Source organism: Mustelus asterias, chromosome 9 (genome assembly GCF_964213995.1).
Source record: "Mustelus asterias chromosome 9, sMusAst1.hap1.1, whole genome shotgun sequence".
NCBI lineage: Eukaryota > Metazoa > Chordata > Chondrichthyes > Carcharhiniformes > Triakidae > Mustelus > Mustelus asterias.
This window is the reverse complement of record NC_135809.1, coordinates 37,719,813-37,741,573: the sequence shown is the minus strand read 5'-3', so window position 1 is coordinate 37,741,573 and position 21,761 is coordinate 37,719,813. Positions and strand designations below refer to the sequence as shown.

The following is a 21,761-nucleotide window of genomic DNA, read 5'->3' as shown; positions in this document are numbered from 1 at the left end:
GATTGGATGAACAGCCCTGAATGTAACGAATGGTGGAGCAGGCTCGAAGGGCTGTTTGGTCTCCTCCTCCTACTATTTCATGGTCATCAAAAACCTGAAATTTGTCACTGTGCACTGAAATCCTACTTTAGAACATAGTCTTGATTAACAGCTTCGGAACATAAAAGCCATTGTCCTTGCCACAGTTAAGAGTTGAATTAGTAAGTCAATTTATGGTTGCCTTTAAAAATAAATGAAAATCGTCATTACAGGACGCAATGAGTTGAATGAAATATGCTGTTGTTGCTGATTTTTGCAGGAAAACCAAATAAGCGGATGAGTAATAAAGGGGAAGAGCTAGGAGGCAATGCTGAAACGGAAGACGAAGAATACGATTATGAAGACGAAGACCAGTTCCCACAACCTGTGGTTCCAAACGCCGCATTCCAGGAGCAGAAGCAAAAGCACGTCGAGGAAGTTGGGAATGAAAAAAAATACGCACCAAATATTCTGGAGGCCAAACACTTTGCAAAGTCGAATGGGAGACAGCAAATGGTCACCGTGAAAGATTACGGAGATGACTATGATGACTATGCTTTTAAAAGGAGAAGAAAGTTGTTTTATGTTGTAGAATACAAACCTAGCGATAATGTATTTGATCTTATTAAGTCTGTAGACTCTAGACTAACGGAGAGAGCTCCAGCACATATAGGAACGAAGGGCAAAAACAGCGAAACTGCCTCTGTTGCAGAAAGTATGAGGAGCACCCTCTCTCTGAGTCAGAAAACTGCCAAGGCCTCTCGCACGTTTTCAAAAAAGAACTATGCAGCATCAGATCATGACTTAGAAAGACAGTCATCAAAATCCTTTGTGAGGCAGGTGGCTAGACCCGATAGCATTACTACCCAGGATATTTCTCCGAGAAAAAATCTAGATAGTGACAAAAATATTGGTGGAGTTCAATTTCCTGTAAAGCAAATCCATAGGTTAGTGAAACAAGGAGAAAAGGTTGTTCAAAAACCAAAGAGGACAACATATGCCCAGCAACCAGTTACTCTGTTAGAACAGAAAGTGAACAGGAATAATAGTACCTCTCTGAACAAAAGGGAGAGTAAAAGGGGAACAAATTTGTTAACGAGTCATAAAGAATTGGAGACACCGCCCAAGCTGCCAGGGGAAGACCTTCAGGCCCAAAAACAAATCAAAGGCTCAAACAAATCTAATCACAGTCAAAGTAATGAAATGTACAATGGTGCTGAGAATCCAGGAACAGTCATCCCCATGTATTTTCTGTCCATGAAGAAGGAGCTGCCACTTAAAGCGGAAGGGCAGTTGGGCAAGATGCAATCACCTGCAAATGAGCAGGGGCCAGAAAAAGAAGATGACTATACCGAACAGAGAAAAGTTGCGGTATTTGGAAGATCAAAAGGTCAGATCAAAGACAAGCTGCGCGAGAACAGGGGCAAGGCGGAGAAGTGGAGACATATCTCTTCAATGGACGTGGTAACTAACAGTAAGCAGACAATGGAAGAGGAGGATGAAGATGAAATGCCAGAGGATATGACCTCTTACCAACATGCGTACGACAAAGCAGTTAGTTGGGAACAGACTTTCACAGTAAACAATATGGACTTCAACGCGTTACGGTCAGACTGGATTGATCTTCGATGCAATGTGTCTGGAAACCTGCTGATGAAAGAACAGGAGGCTCTAGATGTAGCAGAAATGTATATCAAAAAGCTGAATGAGAAGCATAAAGGGTAAGTGATCACGTGCATTCTTTTTCACATCGGAATGTGATAATGGCTGGTTATTAGATGAAAAATAACTATTCAAGAGGAAATTACTCGATATGCCCCACAAAACCTTCCATAAATTTCTTTGCATGCAGCCCACTTTCAGCTTCAGACATCTCAAGTACAACAACACAATTTTTCAGCTGATGAACTGAGATAGTCTATGACCGTGTACAACTCTACTTGTATAATGACAAAATGATATCTTCATTAATTGTCATCTGAAAAAGTTATCTAGTACTCAAGGGTGGGCTGGTGGGAGTGAGGGTGTCATAGGTATCTATCAGCATAATGTTTTTACATGTAGGGTGTTTTTAACAAGTTAAAGTGTATTTCTTTCCCTATTCATTCTACCAAAATATATTACTCACGTTTATCCATCGTGAAATTCATCTGCCAAGTAGCTGCCAGAAGAAGTCGGTAGATTCGTGGGATGGGTAATTTTATGCAGTCCCTATCCCAATTTATACACCACCCCACATCACCACTTCACCACCATTTCAGAAAGATTTGATATTGTTCATTTGATTTTATTCCTTCTCTTCCTAAAATCACATTTATAATTTGTGTACAGTAAGAATGAGTGAGCTTATATCAGACCCTTGTGGTACATTAGCCATTGCATCTTTCTCATCTGAGAAAGGTTCTTTGTTTTCTGCCCTCTAACCATCTCTCCATGCATTTGACCACATCCACCTTAATTCCATGTGCCATTAGCTTTTCCATACGCTCCTTATGTGATAAACATTGATTAATTTTTTGATCGTTTAGGCTTTACCTACTGCATTTTATTAATCCTCGCTGTTATTTATTCAAAGAATTCTATGCATTATAGAAATGTGCTGGCTAGTCCTGATTAGCCTGTTTCTCCATGTAATAAATTTCATCTTGTCCTTTAGATCTTTAACAGTTTAATTCTATTATTTAAAGTAAAACTAATTGGCTTATAATTTCCTGGTCTTATCCTGTATTTTTTCCAAAAGATGTACTACATTTGGCTTCTTACAAACTTTACATACAGTTTTGCTTTTTAGAGACTCTGAAAGATTGTCGGCGCCTCCACTAATTCTTCCATAGGTTCTCTCATAAATCTGTATTCTTTATAGTTGGGCTGCCACTCAATTTTATTATCTGGCCTGTAAGGTCTAAAAGCCTTTTCAGTTTCAGTTTTGAGCCATTCATTCATGGAGCCCCAGCCTATGATACATTCATTTACTGGGATATATTTGATTTGTACTCTTGCCTGTTCCCATTGGAAAACTGATGGGTTGAGACAAGAAGGCCTAGGCTACCAGGGAGAATTATTTATTTTTTTGCGTGCGATTACTGATATCAGTATTTTCCATCTTTTTTTCCCATATCTTGCATAAATCTTTGAGATACAATGGTAACTCAATAAGCACTAAATATGGCAGCTGTGGCTTAGTGGGTACCACTTTCGCCTTTGAGTCATAAGGTTCTAGGTTCAAATCCCACTCCAGGTTTTGCACTCACAAATGAAGGCTGACACCTCACTGCTGAGGAAATACTGCACTCTTGGAAAGGCCATCTTTTGGATAAGGCAATAAACCTTAAAGCCCCATCTGCCTTATCAGGTGGATGTAAAAGATCCCATGGCATTATTGCAATGAAGAGCAGGGGAGTTATAGAACCATATCATCCCTACAGTGCAGAAAGCAGCTATCTGACCCATCCCTGCTGTGCTGCCCAATATCTAAACCTCAATAAACATCACAAAAATGGATTCTTTGGTCCTCGTTAGATAGCTGTTTGTGGGAGTTTGCTGTGTGCAAAGAGGCTGTCATTTTTCCTACATTACATTGGTATAAGGTGTTTTGAGAGGTTTGGTGGTCATGAAAAGTGCTATATAATTGTAAATATTTCCTTGTCTTTGGATAAAAGTGAACTGTAGAGGTGCTGGGTTCCAATGACTGGCGATCAAAAATTAAGAGCCATAAGGATTTATTGAATGCTTTGAGTAGCTCTTGCGTGCTGTGCGTTTACCCATGTACTGGGGAGAACTACCGACAGGTGACCCCCTATGTACCTGCAGCATCGCAGCATCCACATGACAATCCAATCCACATGAACAAAATGTAATTTGTTAATGTTGTATTTTTAATAGCATTTGTTTAACCAATAATGCTTCAGAGTTCTCTGATAGTATAACTCAGTGAGGTTGCTAGTGTGGGAATTGGAAACATTGGGCTGTTTGTCCCTGTTAAGATTAAGCTTCTGAATATTGGAACTGTTCCATCCAAGAGTTGACATCTTGTGTGTTGAACTTGTTGGAATGTTGTGAGGTGTAAGGGGTGCTTAAGCTAAAACATAAGTTAATAATAAGGTGAAAGATGGATAACACAAGTTATCCACAAGTAAATGAAATGAAGCAATCTCCCTATGTTCATTCTAAGAATTATTTATTTATTTGGTGACAGAATATACACACTTCATCAATTAGTCAGTATTGAAAAGCGCCTTGATCGCATACATGGAAGCCGCTATCTCCTGGAGCTTGCACTATTGGTGAATAAAAAAACAATTGTGCGATTATCGAAGTACATTTATGGCCTCAACAGAAATGGTTATTATATGGATGGTGATGATGAACGGAAGATGAGAAATGTTTTCAGGCGCAGAGGTCGACAACTTAGGGAAAATCAAGAAAAGATTATGCTGTGCACACCAACCGGATTCAACTGGCAGCACAATGCAGTGGTACACTTCATAGTCCCAGGTAAAGATGGATGGTGACATCTCACATGTGAGGGAGGGGGATATCAGAGGGCTCTGATAGCAATTTTCAGAAATCAAAATGAGGACTATGGCTCTTAGCAACTCATTAGATTTTGAAACAACCAATATATTAAATAATTTGGTTAAATGTTATCAAGCAGTTACCTTTGGTTTAGGCTTATCGTGTAGAGATGCACTGACTCATTAATTAATATTAAAAATAGATTGCCCTAACTAGCATTGCATTCTTGTACAGCTTTATGTTGCACAACATGTCGGACAGTTAGCTCTATTCAGATTATTTATTTCAGGTGCAAGGGAGGAATGTGCCTTTCAACTTTAAATAATGCCAATAATATTGCTGCAATCAATACTAGTCACTATCAACCAGCCATTAACCAACCTGACTGACCATTCTATCATGCCGCATGTGTACAGTTGTTTTATTGAATTATATACCAGCATCCTGTTGAATTTTGCAAACTGTACCAATTTGATTTGCTACCCAATCAGTGCCACAAATTATTTACTGTTTCTCGAATGGTATGGTTATGTAACCCCATTGCCTTTGCTGTTCCATTCCTTTCCTTCCTGTCCAAATTGCTAAACTAATGACCATTAGTGTTCCATTTCTGCATCAAGAGAAGCAGCATTGTACAAAATAAAAATTAGAATTGCATCCAATCTTTACGGAACAATATAAACCTGATCTTATTTGGCTTAGAATTGGAGTTAACTTTTTAGAATTGCATTTGATTTCTCAACAGTCTATTGTAGTTAACAGAGCTACTGAGCAGGCATTTTCTTGCCTTTGTTGAAGATTAGTCTCTGACACAGGGAAAGCTTAAAAGCCAGGTAATTGGTTATTATATCATTTTTCAGATATTCCAGCTGAAGTGTCTCGTTATTTTGGCAATGCAGGTATTCAGTTCCACTGTTGGTTTCAGTACTTCTTTTTAGATCTAGATCTATGTTAAGTGTCGAAAGGGTTCAATTGTTTAATAGCCGTGGAGATCAGTAAAAGAGGATAAAAATGGTTTGTCAGTGGGAAGGGGTATTGGAGGTTGAAAAGTGAATATTCGTGCAGTTATTGGGCTTGGTGATTTTTCCCACTAAATGCGTGGTGTTTGCAATAATGTCTGCATTCGTCCCCGCAGTGAAAAATCAAGCTCGGTGGGTGCAGCAATTCATCTTTGACATGGAAGAGTTGTACAGAGCTACTGGAGATGAGTACTTCAATGTCATCATCACTGATTACAGCAGTACAGACATGGATGTTGAAAAAGCCCTGAAACATAGCATGCTGACCAGGTAGCTGCAACTTTCTCCTCCTCTCCCTTTTCTTCAAAAACTTAATAACAAAATAACAAACCTTTGCAATAATGTTAGAACAGGGATATAAAAACTAGCCTGGCAGCCTGTATATTTATTGTATGACTATGGCCATATGAAATTAATATTATCTTTATTTGGCTGTCATGTAAACAGAGAACCACTTTATAGTCTCCTCTACAAACATTAAGAGGGACTCTGATTACATTTAACAGTAATAACTCAACTATGGAAGTCACTGTACCACTTTTACAGAATACTCTTCAGGTCTCGGGTTTATAATGCCTTTCCGTTATGGCTATTTGCTTCCCCATGGCTATAGCATTAACCAAAAGTGACAGTTGTACATTTTTAGGCTTCTCACATATTGTAATCTCCAAATATTCCCAGTAAAAGGGAATTCAGTGGAACAGTGGACCACAACCTTGTCTAGTCACCTTTGGAACCCAGGTTTGATGCAGGCAATGCTTATGCAATGGAGCTCCTCTTTCTTTACTAGCTCTAAGGCCCTACACAAACTGAATCTGGGTGGGTTGAGTTGCTACTTGGCACAACTATGTGATTTTGACGCAAAGTCAGTGTTAAGATGCTAATCTCATTCCCAGAAGTCTAGCTTGTATCACAAGTTGGGGAGAAAAAACCCTTGCATGCATCATTGAGCATATCTTAGAGGTTGGGGTGAAGATACAGTGGCCTATAACTTCCGAGTTCTAGGGCAGATTATCTGGGGTAGGGCTGGGAAGGTACCCCAAAGATACCCTCCCTCCAGAAGTTCAAACTTGCTTTGGGAAATTGCCTTGCACTGGGTACCATCTGAAAATGGAATTAAAATCCCAAACTTTGGTTGGTTCTGACTGTCAAACAGCAATAGCTATTCAAGAAAAGTTTGAATTAAAACCACTTCCGGCTTCTGGGTAAGTGTAGCACTGACCCAACCCCCAATGGCACTGGACTTCCCACTGCACCTCCCCCTGCCACATCACAGGTGGCACAAATCTTCCCCTCAGGCCCAACCTGACCACCACTAACACCACCCCCCCCCCCCCCCCCCCATCCTACCCACTTAACTTATGCACTTACGTTCTCCCTTGCTTATTAAAGTGGTTGGACCTTTAAACTTATGAGGTTAGCACTGCTGCCTTCCGGCTTGGGTCACTATCTGTGTGGAGTCTGCATGTTCTCCACATGTCTGCGTGGGTTTCCTCCGGGTGCTCCGGTTTCCTCCCACAGTCTGAAAGATGTGCTGGTTAGGTGCATTGGCCATGTTGGATTCTCCCTCAGTGAATCCAAACAGACGCCGGAGTGTGGCGACTAGGAGATTTTCACGTTAACTTCATTGCAGTGTTAATGTAAGCCTACTTGTGACACTAATCAATAAATAAACTTTAAACTTACCTGTTATATGGCAGCTTGTGGCATTAAAAAGGGACTGCCACTCGTTTACCTTCGACTGAACGGCCCTCACCTGTAGGCCTTGGGAGCCGAATGCACTCGAGTGATCCCACCCAGCCTGAGTCGGCCGAGGGTGTGGGTGGGAGTTATAAGTGGCTTCATTGTAAGGTAAGAAGCTGGGAGGGGAGTGGCATTTCGATTCGATTGCCACTCGACCGGAAGTTGCGGGTTAGGGTTTTGCTCTACAGTTGATGAATAACCAATCTTAAAATGTACTTGTTTTTGATACTGTGTACATAAAGTGAAAAACTGTTCCAATGTCCAGTCCTGATGTTGCTCACCTCAGAACGGCAGCAAAATCCTCTTTATCTATACGGTTCAATAAAGATGCTTTTTTTTCCTGGAACAAGTGTGTAGATAAGCAAGATGTGCACAATCCTTGACCCCCAGTTCATGCTTTGTGAACAGGTATCAATATGTGAAACTTGAGGGGAATTTTGAGCGCTCAGCTGGTCTGCAGGCTGGAATAGATGTAATTAAGGTAAGGAAGAATAATTTAGTTTAAATTGATCACAGTGTTGGAGGTGTTATTACTGAAGTCTGCTTAATAGCGGATAAATATGTGTGCTTGATCTGAACATCTATTCCAGGGCCACTGAATCTGAATTCCCCAAACTGAGCAAAATGCTGGGGTAATCTGTGTAAAATATTCATCCATTTTCTCACTAAAGTAGTGTGCATAACACATTAGGAAATATCCATTCATTGTCAGATTTCACCGACAATGGCAAGACATTTCAGAGGTCAAATCACTTTATGTAAAAATTATGTTTTCTTTCTTTCAATTGCTGCCTGACATGCTCTCTATCACCTGCTGCTTGGGAAGGCGATGGCCTAGTGGTATTATCGCTAGACTATTAATCCATTCGAGTCCTGCCGTGGCAGATGGTGGAATTTGAATTACGTTAAAGAAATCTGGAATTAAGAATCTAGTGATGACCATGAAATCATTGTTGATTGTCGGAAAAACCCATCTGGTTCACTAATGTCCTTTCGGGAAGGAAATCTGCTGTCCTTACCTGATCTGGCCTACGTGTGACTCCAGAGCCACAGCAATGTGGTTGACTCTCAACTGCCCTCGGGCAACTAGGGATGGGCAATAAATGCTGGTCAGCCAGCGACGCCCATGTCCCATGAATGAATGAAAAAAAGCTTCTCCATGTTTGTCTCCCTACCACTGCCCTCCATCTGCATTGGATCAGTGAGAACATCATTGAATGGAATGTAGTAATAAGTTGATGATTACTTATGCTTTCTAGAAATTCTGATGTAAGCAAAACATTTCCGATCAAACAATGAGTTTATCAGGAACATTTATGATAATCTAGATCTGCATGTTTTCGGGGATTATTTTCAGGATGACTAGGTCCATATCAACAGATTGTGCAGGAATTGATTTTCATGGAGCTGACTCTTAAATAAGTTACTTTTCTTTGTTAGCTATTGAATTAGATTGATTTCAATTTATTTTCTAAGTTGACATTGGGTGAATGAACAATGAAAAAACATTGTGTTAAAAATACCAATAAAATACTATTTTTCTCCAGGGCTTCAGGGTTTTGCTTTGGCAAAGCTGGGTGTGCCCACCCTGAAGTAATTTTGAAAGTTTAATTCAAGACTGTTGATGCCCTGTGATGTTACAAACAGTTATCAATAACTGTCACCTGTCTTCATATCTGTAATGCCGTTGCTCCAGAGAAATGTGATGTCAGCTCGCTTTAAAACAGAGCACAGCAGAACCCTGCTGCTGTGGGATTAGGAAGATCCATAATGGGAGTGGGGAATTCACAACAGGAACAACAGAGTTAAGGGAGAAGCACCATAAGGGTTGGGAAGAGAAAGATCCACAACAGCAGTGATGGTGGGGATCCATAACATGAAACAATAATGAAAGATAGAGAGATAACAGGCGAGGGGCTTGGCTGACAAAGAGAGCAGGATCAAATTAGGCCACAACCTGGCCAGAGCCGGAGCCTGGGTCCAGGCTGACAAAGGCAGAAGACTATCTTGGGCTGGTTTATGAGCTGATGATGGCAGTGAGGCCATATTAGGCCAGGGCCTTGCCTGAATAAGATCGCGGGGCAAATTGATAGACAATTGAGAATTGAAGCAGGACAAAGGTGGAGATTGTATAGGCGACAGCTAATGGAAGCAGAGAAGTGACCAGAAACACTGCACAGGTCATTGTAAAGTCATTTCATTGCTCGAGCACAAGCTAGAAATTAATTTTTTGATAAATGGAAAACACGACGAAGCAAAGGATGCAAACTTGTTAAGGCATGTACTGGACAAGTTAAGTAGCAGAGAGTTGCATGAGAGACGTACTATAACACCAGCATTGCTGAAAAGCTGACAATTGTATTGTATTGGGACTGGCTTGGAAAAGAGTCCATCATTGTAAAATTCCACCAGTGCGACTGGTCTTAGAGGTCTGAAGGGGCAATGGTGGTACACATCCCCACATATGTTGTATTGCTGATTCGATGCTTGTGCTGCCATTTTGGAGCGCAATGCTCCATTTGCTCTCTCCTCTCTTTCGCTCTCTCTCCTCTCTTTCGCTCTCTCTCCTCTCTTTCGCTCTCTCTCTCTCACTCCCTCTGTCTCGTGTACTCTCTCTCTCAGTCTTGCATGGTTGAACATACATTCAGCAGCAGGAAGGACCCCTTCCCCCTCATCAGGACTATTTGAAGGGATCATCAACTATTTTCATGTTAGCTGCTGATTGATTTCTACCACCTTACTATGATTGTACAAGTGTTCGGTGCTTTTAAAAATTCTTTAGAATTGCTGAAGCCTTTAGGGAATGGTGCAGCAGGTGCTGAAGAGTTTGTTCCTGCCTTCAAGGCTTCTGTATAAATTAGTTTCTCCCAGCCATGAATGCAGTATTCCCCTTGGAATTCCTCTTGACTGGGAGAACAAGCACTGAGCACACAGAGCAAGATAGGCAGTTAAAGGAAGAGGGATTTATCTGCCCAGGTTGTTCAGGAAGCAGTGTTCCCCTACCTGAATCGTAGTCCGGAATTTTCCAGCCCTTCATGCTGGCAGGGTCTTCCAGTCCCGCTGATGTGAATGGAAATTTTAATGGTTCACCGGCCCTGCTGCAGGGGGGGGGCTAGAAAATTCTGGCCTTAGTGTCGAACAATGAGTCAGATGTCTACTCTTCAGTACAGAGGTCCATGCTGAAATCTGCCACCTGCTACAGCCACAACTGCAACCTCAGGGCAGCATGAAGACTGTACCAACGGTGACTGGGAAGGTGTCCTTGCCCATGAACCTTAATTCCAGGCTGAGCTGGAGATATTGGCACCATCTTGACATTTGCCATCCCCTGTTTAAGGGAGGTCATTGATGCTTTCTGTTCAGATGCTGACTACATTTCATTCCAGTAAACACTGCAGTGGCAGTGAGAAGATAGCAGGATTCCTCATTGTGCAGGAGACACTGACCGCACATATGTCAACTTATGAGTACCGCGTGTCAATTCTGTAATGTAACCATAAGAGTTTCCATTAACTCATTATCCATCAGTGAGCATCAGCAATGAAGCAATCAGTTCAATGCCTGACGTCTTGGCAGCAGTCATGGTGCCTTCAGTCTGTGGCACTCCACCATGCCGTCTGTATTTTAACTACCTAAATAAACCAAAGGTTGGCCGCTGGGTGACAAGCGCTGTCTACCGACAACAAAGCTGGCGACTCTGGTGCACAATCCATGTGCGTGTCTCCAATGTATGTACAGTGAAAGCTGTGCTGCATCAAGCAATGTGATTGAGAAGACCACTGGCTTGGTGAACACGCTTCTGCTGCCTGAACTGCTCAGGAGGAGCCCTGCAGTCCTCAGCAGGACAGATGCCAAGATTCATAGTGATTTGCTGTATGGTGTACAACATCACTATCATCAGGGTATAGCCCCATGCAACCAACGACATGACAAGCAGAAGGAGGAGGAAATCTAGGCAGTCTTTTTCAGGATGCTTTATCCGTGAACAACTGAGTTGACTGAGATGCCATTAAACACAACTCCAAATCCCCATTCACCAACGGTGCCACACCTTACCTTCCATTTGTGACTGACCATCATAGGGTCTGCTTGACCACAATGCAAAAATAAGAGCTAACACTAAACAAGCATAATGAATCCTTGTCACGTTGCATTCCAGTACCAATTACACCCTGTGCATGCCCTTAGTGCCTGCATTTCATGTCCCTTTGTCTGTCCCGCGCTGAGGTGATACTCCAGTGGCTGCTCTATGGCTAGTCGAAGGCTGCTGACTTTTCAATGGGGAGACTGCAGACAGCCTTGCAGGTGACCTCGATCAGCTCTGGCCCGAGAAGGTTTGGCTTCGAACTGCATCGTCTTGGCATGAGCGGCAGCAGTCTTGCTGGATCACCGACGGACAACAGCAGGAGCACTGATGGAGTGACGGTGTTTGGACAAATTCAGTCATCCTGAGAGAGGCTGAGCCATCTAATCGATCGCAGCAGCTGGCCAGATTGCTGGACAGCAGCGAGATCCTGCAAGTCCCTTTGCACACTGATATTCGTAGCTGTGAAGGCAGCAAGCTGAGCTTTCATGTGAGCAGCCTGAGCTGGCTTGACAAACACCTGAATCTCCATTGCAGCACACAGATTGAGTGGCTTCTCTGTGTTCCGCAATGAGAGTTGAGTCGAGTCATCAGCCATCTGATGGTGCATCGTGTTTGGGTCTACAATTGTGCGATGGAGGTGGCCACTAATTCCACACTAGAAAGGATGGACTACAAGCTTTTTGCATAAAGCCCTGTGCAAAGTTAGTTCCAGACTTCTCCCTGCTCTTGCCTTTCTGGTAGTTCTGCCAGTGCATCAAGCATTTCATTGCACATACACACACATCAGTCTTGTTCTGTAGCCTGCTCCGTTGAGATGATCATTTCAGTTCTGTGCAGCAGAACTCGTGTAGGATCTCACCCTGTGGGGAATTGGTATCAGTAATACTCTTTTCCCCTCCCCTGGCTGCTGACCATTTGCTCCCAATATCTCACCCTATCCATCTCCTCCCTCTAGGCTATCCTCTAATTCATGTGCCAAGGCTTGACTGAGAGCCCAGACTCCCATAAAAGGAGAACTCTGTTGATACAGGTGCAGAAAAAGGAGAACTTTGCTTGATGGACAGCTTTATGACATAATATATTTTTTCTGTGATCTCTTTTGTGATAGTTCAGTGTTTATTTGCACAAGATACAGAGGTGTCACATGCTTATAACTTCTGTTATTGAAACTTTTAACGGTCTAGTTGATACTTTTGTAGTGTGTAGCAACAGTCAGATAAGAACGGGTGTTTTTGAAGCAGTTCCACACATGCCATTGTTACTTGAAGGTTGATTGGTTCTGTACAGAGAGCATACTAGGTGAATGGGTATGGAAGCATGAGTTGGCAAAAAGGGCATGGGTGGGGCTGGGTGGGAGCCATAAGTTGGCATGGAACATATGAGGACCTATTTGGGTGGGTTTGGCATGGAGGGGGCATGGGTAAGATCATTGGACCTTTTCTTTCAATATGATCCCGAATCCAGATGATGGCTCATCGCTCCTCTGAGGAACCATGAGTCATGGAGAAGCTGGCCCGACGGCACGAAGATTGCAAGGCGTTAGTAGGTGCCTACCCTCACAGTGGAACTGACCAAGTTGTGGGTACAGGGTGCAGATTCCTTATCCCGCTCCAGTGAGAATCAGGTTGCTGAGAATGAGCTTGAGAATCCGGGAATCGGGTCCCGTTTTGAAATGGCTCCAGAGTGCTAACGACTCCTCGAAAATCTAGCCCAAAGTTTCAATAATAAATGTTGAAATAAAAAGTGTGATTCAGAATTGTGACAGAGGAAATAAGATTTTGTGGACAGTGTGCAAACTTTTAACATAAAAGAAAATGCAATACCAATATTTTTTCCTTAAGTAGTTGTCAGCCTGGTGTTATTCATCATTACTGGTGACTTAACTAAAATTAGATTTTGAGAACGGCACAGTAGCAGCAAATTGGGCTGGAATGCATGGAAATAAGCATGATGGGATGAGTATTTGGGCTCACTGTTCCCCACACTTTGATTTATGGCTCTCAGGGTTGCTGACATGGGGAAGTATTGAGCAAAGATTAGGCACTTGCCTACAGGGATGAGAGAGAGGAATTAATCACCCGTGAAGGTTGTATTTTTAGCGACACAAATGCACAATGGGACTGATACTCATTTCCATTGCTGGACAGTGAGAAGGTACCAATACAGCATGTTGAGCACTGCTCCCTGCCTTCTCCGCTTTCCTCCCTCCAACTCAAGACAAGGTGTTTGTTTATAAAATCTGCCATGTAAGGATCAAAGAAACAGAGCTTTTCAGGTGTTCAACTGCTGGATGTGAACTCACAGGGAAGAGGAGAGGCAAAATCAGAAGGAGAGACACATGAAACCACTCTTAGGCAGCTCCTGCTCACTAGCTGAAGGGAATCTCTAATTCATCACTGACCCATGTAAAGGTTTCAGCATTGAAAAGAAAAATCATTAACACGAAGCTGAAATTTTGTGAAGGTCACAAAATGAAGCTAGTCTGCCTCGGGGAGAAACATTAACACCAACAACTTCATCTATTCTTACGTGGTGATCGACATGCCAAAGCCTTTCTTTTGCAATACTCTTTGAGTTCATCACCTTGCATCACTCAACACACATATAAACATTGTCACTTCATCCTCAATAGCTGAAAATGTTTCTTCTCCCAGAAACGAGGGTCAGAATTCTCCGGCCATCTACGCCAGAGGGATTCTCCGGTCCCGCCGGCAGCACACCCCCGCCCGCAGATTTCCCGCCGGTGTGGGGTGACGTCAATGGGAATTCCCATTGACAGCGGCGGGACCAGAGAATCCTGCCGCTAGCAAACAACGCACCACCTCCCTCCAGCAGCAAACGCAAAGCTGGGAGGACAGATAATCTCGCCCAAGATCTCTGGTTGGGATTTTCTGCCCTCACCCTCGCTGTGTGTTTTCTGACGGTGGAGATGGCTCACCATTGGCCGGCAGGATTTTCCAGCCCCTCTGATGTCTCTGGCGTTTTGTATGGTCTGCTTGTTCCGCCACCAGAGTACCTGCCACCAGCAGGAAGGGCCGGAAAATCCTGCCCTCTGTTTGTGTTGTTTTTTTGCCAAGTGCACTTTCCTGGAAAAATTGCTGGAAAAGGTATCTTAATACATATCCGCATGACAATTCCATATATCTATGTTTGGACTTTACTCAAATGCTTGGGATAATGTCACCACTGTTCCCCCACACTAGGTGGAATGTGTGGTACATTTTTACAAATTAGCACTCGTAGTTCAGTATTCCATGTCATGGGAATTTAAATCAGGAATTTTAATGGATGGAACATTTTGTGTGATATGCTGACCTTTGCACCCAAATTTCCAACATGTATGTGACTGACTGCACTACGAGTGAAGGAGCTTTATATCAAAATTACAGAAACAGTGACTCTCCCCGGACAACCTAGTAACTGACTTTGCATAGCAGGGCAGCAGTGATGCTGAAATTATCAATGTTTCTTGATACCTTCCTTATTCTTCATTTCAGGATGATCACAGCATTGTTTTCCTGTGCGATTTGCACATATACATTCCTCCAGGTATCATAGACAGCATCAGAAAACATTGTGTGGAGGGAAAGATGGCATTTGCCCCAATAGTAATGAGGCTGAACTGTGGCTCTTCTCCACAGGAACCTGATGGTAAGTGACTGAAGTTATTAGTGTAAAATTAATCGGGATTTTGCGGGTTATTTTGGTGTGTTCTCTTAACCTTAATCTCTCGAAGAAAAAAAAGTGGATATTGATTCTTTAGCAGGTGGGAAACTAAGGATTTAAAAGAAGCAGCTGTTCTCATTTTGACAAACTGCATCATCCTCCTTTCTGAATCTCCAGCTTGTTGATTGTTAACTTCTAGGATGTATGTGTTTGATCATATGTATCTGGTTCAGATAACACGGGGAGATCAGCTAGATAGTCAATATCTTTTCTCAAAGATAGGGGAGTCTAAAACTAGAGGGCATAGGTTTAAGGTGAGAGGGGAGAGATACAAAAGGGTCCAGAGGGGCAATTTTTTCACACAGAGGGTGGTGAGTGTCTGGAGCGAGCTGCCAGAGGTAGTAGTAGAGGCAGGTACAATTTTATCTTTTAAAAAGCATTTAGAATGGGTATAGAGGGATTTCGGCCAAATGCAGACAACTGGGACTAGCTTTGGGATTTTAAAAAAAGGGCAGCATGGACAAGTTGGGCCGATGGGCCTGTTTCCATGCTGTAAAGCTCTATGACTCTATAACACGCGGTGGAATTTCCTGGCCCTGTCGCTATGGGGGAGGGGCTGAAAAATGAGGCCAACTGTTCAAAAGTTCATTGATTTTGGTGGGACCGGAAGATTCTGGCCAGTGGTTCTCAAATGGGAACCCTTGCAACACACCCACCCACACACACACACACATGCGCATGCACACAAACACCCAGACACCAGACACACCACACAGACACACACACACACACCCATGGATCCTCAAGAAGATCTTACCAATATATAGACAAGAAGTAATTTTTTTTTGCCTGAACGAAATATGGTGGCACCTATTCTTAAATCAGCACATGCCCACAATCCATATGCAGTATAGTGAGGTGACTGGAACGTTGGCTGCAGTTGGAAATTATCAACAGTAGTCTTGTATCTGAAAAAGGTGACTTGTTTTACAACAGTGTGGAGAGGTGAAGGGTGCACCTGGAAACAGTTGGCAGCACATGGGTATAGCCCTACCAACTCACCGGGAGACAGTAAGACTCTAACTTCTGGGTAAGCCCCAGTTCGCCTCTTGTAGAGAGTGGATGTTGACAGTTGACCAGACAAGTTGCATCCCAATTCCTGCACCAACCACCAGTTCCTCCTCTCATGGATCTGCCCTCTGCCGCAGGATATGCAGATGTGCTAGAATCCAGCTGTGCTGGGGCCACCAGATAGTCATCTGCAGGCAGCCACTCCAATAACCCATGGGCAGGAGGCTTGTCCTGGCAACTCATTGCAAAACACCTTCCCGAGAATGCATGTGCTGCAAGTTCGCAAATGACTTATCAAAATTTACGGGAAGCTAAAAAAGCAAACTCCTGCAACAATGCACACATTGGAAATGAGAAGATCAGTCAACATTTACAAGAAGAACAAACAGCATTTCTTCAGCAGATGTTGGAATGCCCGATCATTTATTCACCCACCTGGGGTATCTGATGCTTTCCTCGTCCATGTGAAGTATCTGATAAGTTCACCCATTTGAGATTTTGGCGGCATGCTTTTCTCACCATTTGGTTGAGGGCTGGGATATTTTTAATATGTTTTGATTCATGGGATGTGGGCAAGGCTGCCATTCATGCCCCATTCCTGTTTTGTACAGGCTGAAAGCACAGAATGTCACACATTGTGAGGTTATGGAAAATGTTCTCTCCTTATGTAAAGAGAGCAATTTCAGTGGGAGACAACGAACTTACAAAGAATACAAACAATTGTTGTTAACATACACAATGAATACCAGATAACGATAGAACCCCGAGTTCAATCTGCAGCATCAAAAAACAATGCTCACAGAGCGATGATGTAGAACTTTCCTCATCGAGTTCAGTGAGGTCCGAAGAGCAGTGAGGAAGTGGAGCTGTATCACCAATAAAGCTGCAATTAGCCCTGTAAAATTGAGGTAATATGAAGACAGCTGTTTGAATTTTGGTTTTACTATTATTCCTGGAAGTAGTGAAATACCTCGACCTCAGTTGTTTGATTTGTGGTCAAGTACTAGCTAATGAATCTTGGAAGGTTTCCTAATTATGAGACATTTTAATCACCAGGCATGAAATATATAAAACAGGTAACTGAAAAAATACCTGTGCAGCATGAGGTCAGTGAGATTTTTATAACGTGGGAGAGGTGAGCTCAGAAGCATGAGGGTTGAGAAGTCCTGAGATAACAAATCAGGCAACCAAGACTGCTCGATAGGGTTTGATTTATTAATTCCTGATCTTTTGTCCCTGTGCACAGCTGCTAAAGTACATTTCAGACAACAAATAATATTTCATTCACTTACAACCTCTAGGATACTGGGAAATGAATGGATTTGGCTTGCTTGGAATCTACAAATCGGATCTTGACAAGATTGGTGGGATGAATACAAAAGAATTCCGTGACCGTTGGGGGGGAGAAGACTGGGAACTACTCGATAGGTAACAGATTTGAAGTCCATTAAAACTTGGGCCTGAGTGTTTGTAAGAATTGGCAACAAAGAACCATGGTTTTAAGTTTATATTTCTCCTTTCATTTTATTTTCAATTCTCCCCTCTTACCATCTTACATTAACCTGGGGTTGTACACTCCGGAAATTAGAAGACTACAGTACGATTTAATCAAAAGTTTGCAAGATATTAAGGGAAACTGCTAGGAAGGTACGGAAAAAACATTTCCACTGGTTGGGGAGTTTGGGATTAGATGGCATAGTCTAAAAATTAGAGCCAAACCTTTAACGAATTGGGAAATCCTTCTACACATAAACAGTGGCAGGAATGTGGAATTATCTTCTAGTTGATTTTAAATTTAAGACTGATAAAGTTTGTTTTATTAGTGTCACAAGTAGGCGTACATTAACACTGCAATGAAGTTACTGTGGAAAATCTCCTAGTTGCCACACTCCGCCGCCTGTTCGGGTACACTGAGGGAGAATTTAGCATGGCTAATGCATCTAACCAGCACGTCTTTCAGACTGTGGGAGGAAACCAGAGCACCCGGAGGAAACCCACGCAGACACGGGAGAGAATGTGCAGACTCCGCACAGACAGTGACCCAAGCCGGGAATCAAACCCGGGTACCTGGTGCTGTGAGGCAGCAGTGCTAACCACTGTGCCACCGTGTCGCCCCATAGATTTCTGATAACCAAATGTGTTAAGGAATATCAGGCAAAACGGGAAATAGAATGAGAACACAAATCAGCCATGATCTCATTGAACGGTAAACAAGTTTCAGGAGCAAAATGGCCCATTCCTGTCTTATGGAAAGCTAAAAAAGTTAATCACTGAATGTGGAAGCCTTCTTAGCTAATTGTAACAACCTTCTACAATGTCCTCACGTGCATGTTCTCTGTAATGCTCATTGGATAATGATCATGAGAAGAAAGCTTGGCTCTGTTTTCCTCTCTGAAACAGGGGTGTCAGTGGCAAAATGATCTCAGTTCAAACTGACTGCTTCAAATATCAGGGACGAAGCCTGGGACCCAGCATAATCTGTGTGGTCAAACCCCACATTAGAAATGTACTCAATAAACCATAAAGGAAAGCTAATATTTTTACCTTGGATCCCATCAAGGAAAACATGGTTTTTTTTTTGTAAACTACCTAAACCCTTCCTTAATCACCACTGGATATCAGAGATAGGAAAGATGAATGGGATATTTTGGTATTTTCTTTTTTTTGATCACCATGCTGGTTTAATTAATTTTAAAATGTTATATTACATTTTTAGCCAGCTTTTATTATTATCTTTTCATCAGAGAAGAATTCCTTTCAGAAATTTGTGCACTCTATTTCAGTGATGAATCCCTGTGCATAATTTCCTTACTTGTTATCTGGGCATGGATTTACTTTTACTGCTGTTTTGATTATTTTCTAACATTGTGTGCCCTGTTTTGCAAACATTATTTCGGCAACAAAATCTTGGTGCTCACTAAAATGAAAAAAATCAGCTTGGTGATTTTCACAAACTTAAGCATATCTTTTATTATTCATAGGATTTTCCAAGCTGGATTGGAAGTGGAGCGATTATACATGAGGAACTTCTTTCATTTCTACCACTCCAAACGTGGAATGTGGAATAGGAAACAAGTAAAAACGTAGTAACAGTGACTGTAGGACAACTGGCTGTCGTGCACTTTATCCAGTCATAGGATTGAATTGCCCCATCCATTAACAAATGGAATACAGCCCCCTGTGCTGTCTTAGGTAAAATCTATCTGAAGACAATGGAATTGCTGCTGTAATTACTCAGGCGAATAAGCAATGGTTTTGTGATCTTCAACCCAGGAAAAATATTACAGAGAACCTTTCTCAACACTAAAGTTTGTAAGTGGTGAAAAGTTCCAAACAAAATGTTTTATATTTTTTTATGTAATGATCCTGATATGTTGGGGTCTAAAACTGGAGTTATGCTATGTTACAATAAAGCAAAAAAAAAAGCTGGAATTTTTTTCCATAAGGAAGCTGTGCTAGATTAAAGCGATGGTAACATTTTTTGGGATTGTGCTGTGCTCAAACCTTACCCACTGTATGGCACTGTGTTATAGTATAAGGCTATAGGGAGGCGCAGTTTGATTTTGGCTCGCCCCAGACACCTCATGAACCTACCTGAACAATCAGTTTTATTGTCGTAGACTAACGACTTGGAAGTTACGCCTTTCAATGGAATGAATTCAAATGTTGTACATCGAGATTCCAGGATGAGCTAGATTCGCCGTTGTTGTAACCATCTCATTTTGGGAAGAGGGTGAATTAATGGTCATATTTTAAGATATTGGTACTCTGGGAAATACTTAACATAAACAAGATCAGATTCATTCTCTTCAATGAGTTTTATTACCAATTCAGTTGGTAAGGTTGAGCATATGAGTTTTCTTTGTGTGTGTGCATATATTTCCAAGGTAAATATTATTGCTACTGTTTCCATTTTAACACTTCTTTAATAGTTTACATCCACCTATATATTTAGTGAACCCAGTATATATTTTTTTGTTTGCTACTAGTTGGGCCATATTGATGCCTTAGGATTTCTACATATGGTTGTGCATAACAGCTAAGTTACAGATGTGTGATTTAGCTTCATTTTAGATGCAGGATCATCTTTGAGTACGTGTACATAAACTGCAATGAAGGGAGTCAATTCAGCTGTTTTTCTTTTGCATAGGACCACGGAATGAAATATTGCAACCTTGGAATAACTTTTTCACTTTTCGTCAGGTTTATTTCTGAAGTACAAAACTAAACATATTTCTGACAGGACGGTTTGCTAAGTTGTTTAAGTTATGGATTAATGCAGACTGAGGAGTGCACAACATATCTTGAGTCTCTTTTATTCTTTCCTCTATGGAAGTAACTTAGTACTTTAAATACAAATTAACTGTGCACCTATATTTATACTCGAGTCTGCAGGATACACAGGCATTTTTTGCTGCACTCTGTTTGTAACCAAGTACCTCACAAGACTCACCAGAATTTATTTTTCTATGAAGGGAGATGTGAGAAAATTAGGTACTTATCAAACACATTTTGGCTACCTAAATAAAAATGGTGAGTGCTGGAAATAATTCAGCCGATCTGGCAGCATCTGTGAAGAAAGAAACAGAGTTGACATTTGGAGGCAAATATTTTCTGAAGAGGTCATCTTTGACTTGAAGCGTTAACACTCTTTCTCTCTCCACAAATGCTGCAGACCTGCTGAGTATTTCCAGGACTTTCCATTTTAATTTCAGGTTTCCAGCATCTTCAGTATTTTCCTTTTATTTTGGGTACTTGAATTATTGAGATGAACCATTAGTGATAACGGGGACACTTTTGATCAATGCTCTTTCTGAGGGTGTGGGCCTTGTGTAACTGTAGAATTTGTTTTAACTGTATCTGTGCAGTATAGTTGTTGTCTTTAAAGTTGCTGGGATGAAGGGTTAATGATTTCTGTGAAATTGCTAAGTTGTGTATAATCATGATTTTTGGAAATAAAAGTTTTTATTAAATTTTGAGTATGTTGGTTATTAAAACTAATTTCTCACCCCTCTTCAAACATTGTCTACTGTTGGCTGGTAGCTCAGCTTCCTAATTAGGGAAATCATTTTCTCACTACGATGTGTAGTGACACTTTTTTGAATGCGTTTATGTACTGCTAATCACAAATATCAGAATAATTCCTGCTAGTAACTTCTTTTAGTTATCTTCCAACTTTACTTTAGCACCTAACAACTGTGGATGGCATTTTGTATTGGTGAGAACGTAAAGTAGCACCCATGAGGTGGAAGTGATTTAACACGGTACGTATGGATGTCCACCTCTTTTGGCTGCTGAGAATGATGGGGTCTAACAATGATGAAGTTCCGGTGAAATGGAAGAGTCCCGTCCATTTTTGGTTATCGCTATTTCATTCATGTTGGTATAACAATCAGCCAGGAGCAGAATATCCCAGCTTCTGTTTCAGGACTCTGTCAAGTGATTTATCACTGTTGCAGGAATAGATACTCCCCGATCGACCCCCAGGAAGGAATGAGTTGATAATTGGCAGAGCATAACTTGAGACATTCTGAAAATTATTGGTGTCCCAGTAGGCGCAGTCAGGAGGAAGTAAGCTGTTACAGTTAGCTTTGATTTCCTTTGTTAGATGCCTGCTAGACTTTTATACTGAAGGCCTAAAT

At 41.8% G+C, this 21,761-nt stretch overlaps 1 protein-coding gene across 3 annotated transcripts in view; it reads left to right on the top strand.

The window, feature by feature from the left end:
* The window catches only part of b4galnt3b (beta-1,4-N-acetyl-galactosaminyl transferase 3b), a 203,134-nt gene extending 182,042 nt beyond the window's left edge, over nucleotides 1–21,092 (top strand). For all 3 annotated transcript variants that reach the window (XM_078219999.1, XM_078220000.1, XM_078220001.1), the window contains 7 exons: nucleotides 299–1,739; nucleotides 4,214–4,512; nucleotides 5,669–5,822; nucleotides 7,704–7,776; nucleotides 14,880–15,033; nucleotides 17,421–17,547; nucleotides 19,101–21,092. In XM_078219999.1, the coding sequence (XP_078076125.1) occupies nucleotides 299–1,739; nucleotides 4,214–4,512; nucleotides 5,669–5,822; nucleotides 7,704–7,776; nucleotides 14,880–15,033; nucleotides 17,421–17,547; nucleotides 19,101–19,206 (2,354 nt within the window). In that variant the 3' untranslated portion in view covers nucleotides 19,207–21,092. The remainder of the gene's footprint in view (nucleotides 1–298; nucleotides 1,740–4,213; nucleotides 4,513–5,668; nucleotides 5,823–7,703; nucleotides 7,777–14,879; nucleotides 15,034–17,420; nucleotides 17,548–19,100) is intronic.
* Nucleotides 21,093–21,761: the final 669 nt, after the last annotated feature.